We start from the raw sequence: 479 nt of genomic DNA, 5'->3' as shown, positions 1-479 counted from the left end.
GGCAAGGAGTGCAAGGAGGGTGAGCGGGGCGGGGCTACGGGAGCGCTGGGGGCATAGCGGAGGCCAGCGGAGGGCCAGGTGGGGGCATCGTGGAGGACGCGCGGTGCCCCGCGGAGGGTGGGGGGCCACGCGGGGGGCTGTCCCCAGAGCCTGTGTCACGGCCGCAGGCCGGTGTGTGGCCGCTGCAGGGGTCTGTTTGCTCTCTCCGTTCGCAGCCGTGTGTAAACAGGGATGCAACCTGCTCCACGGGGGGTGCTCCGTGCCCGGGGAGTGCAGGTGAGTGCCCCGCGCCAGGTCCTCTTTGCCTCCCGAGCGTGCACACACTCGCTCCCGCACAGAGTTGGCTGCACACAGGTGACGTGAGTGGGATGGGCCCTGCTTGTGTGCGGCTCACTGTTGGTGAAGGCCGCACGTGCTCTTGGAGCCCGAGTGTGCCCCAGGGCGCGGGCCAGCCTTGGTGGGCAGGGCCGCCACACATT

General features: G+C 70.6%; 1 protein-coding gene across 1 annotated transcript in view; it reads left to right on the top strand.

Annotated features, from left to right (window-relative positions):
- Positions 1–215: 215 nt before the first annotated feature.
- The window catches only part of LOC104994326 (protein jagged-2-like), a gene marked incomplete at both ends in the record, with an annotated part of 15,055 nt that continues 14,791 nt past the window's right edge, over positions 216–479 (top strand). The window contains one exon of the mRNA XM_010847855.1: positions 216–276. Within this exon, the coding sequence (XP_010846157.1) occupies positions 216–276 (61 nt within the window). The remainder of the gene's footprint in view (positions 277–479) is intronic.

Source organism: Bison bison, unplaced genomic scaffold, assembly GCF_000754665.1.
Source record: "Bison bison bison isolate TAMUID 2011002044 unplaced genomic scaffold, Bison_UMD1.0 scf7180017849819, whole genome shotgun sequence".
NCBI classification, from domain to species: Eukaryota; Metazoa; Chordata; class Mammalia; order Artiodactyla; family Bovidae; genus Bison; species Bison bison.
The sequence above is the reverse complement of the archived record's forward strand: the minus strand, read 5'-3'. Positions and strand labels throughout refer to the sequence as shown.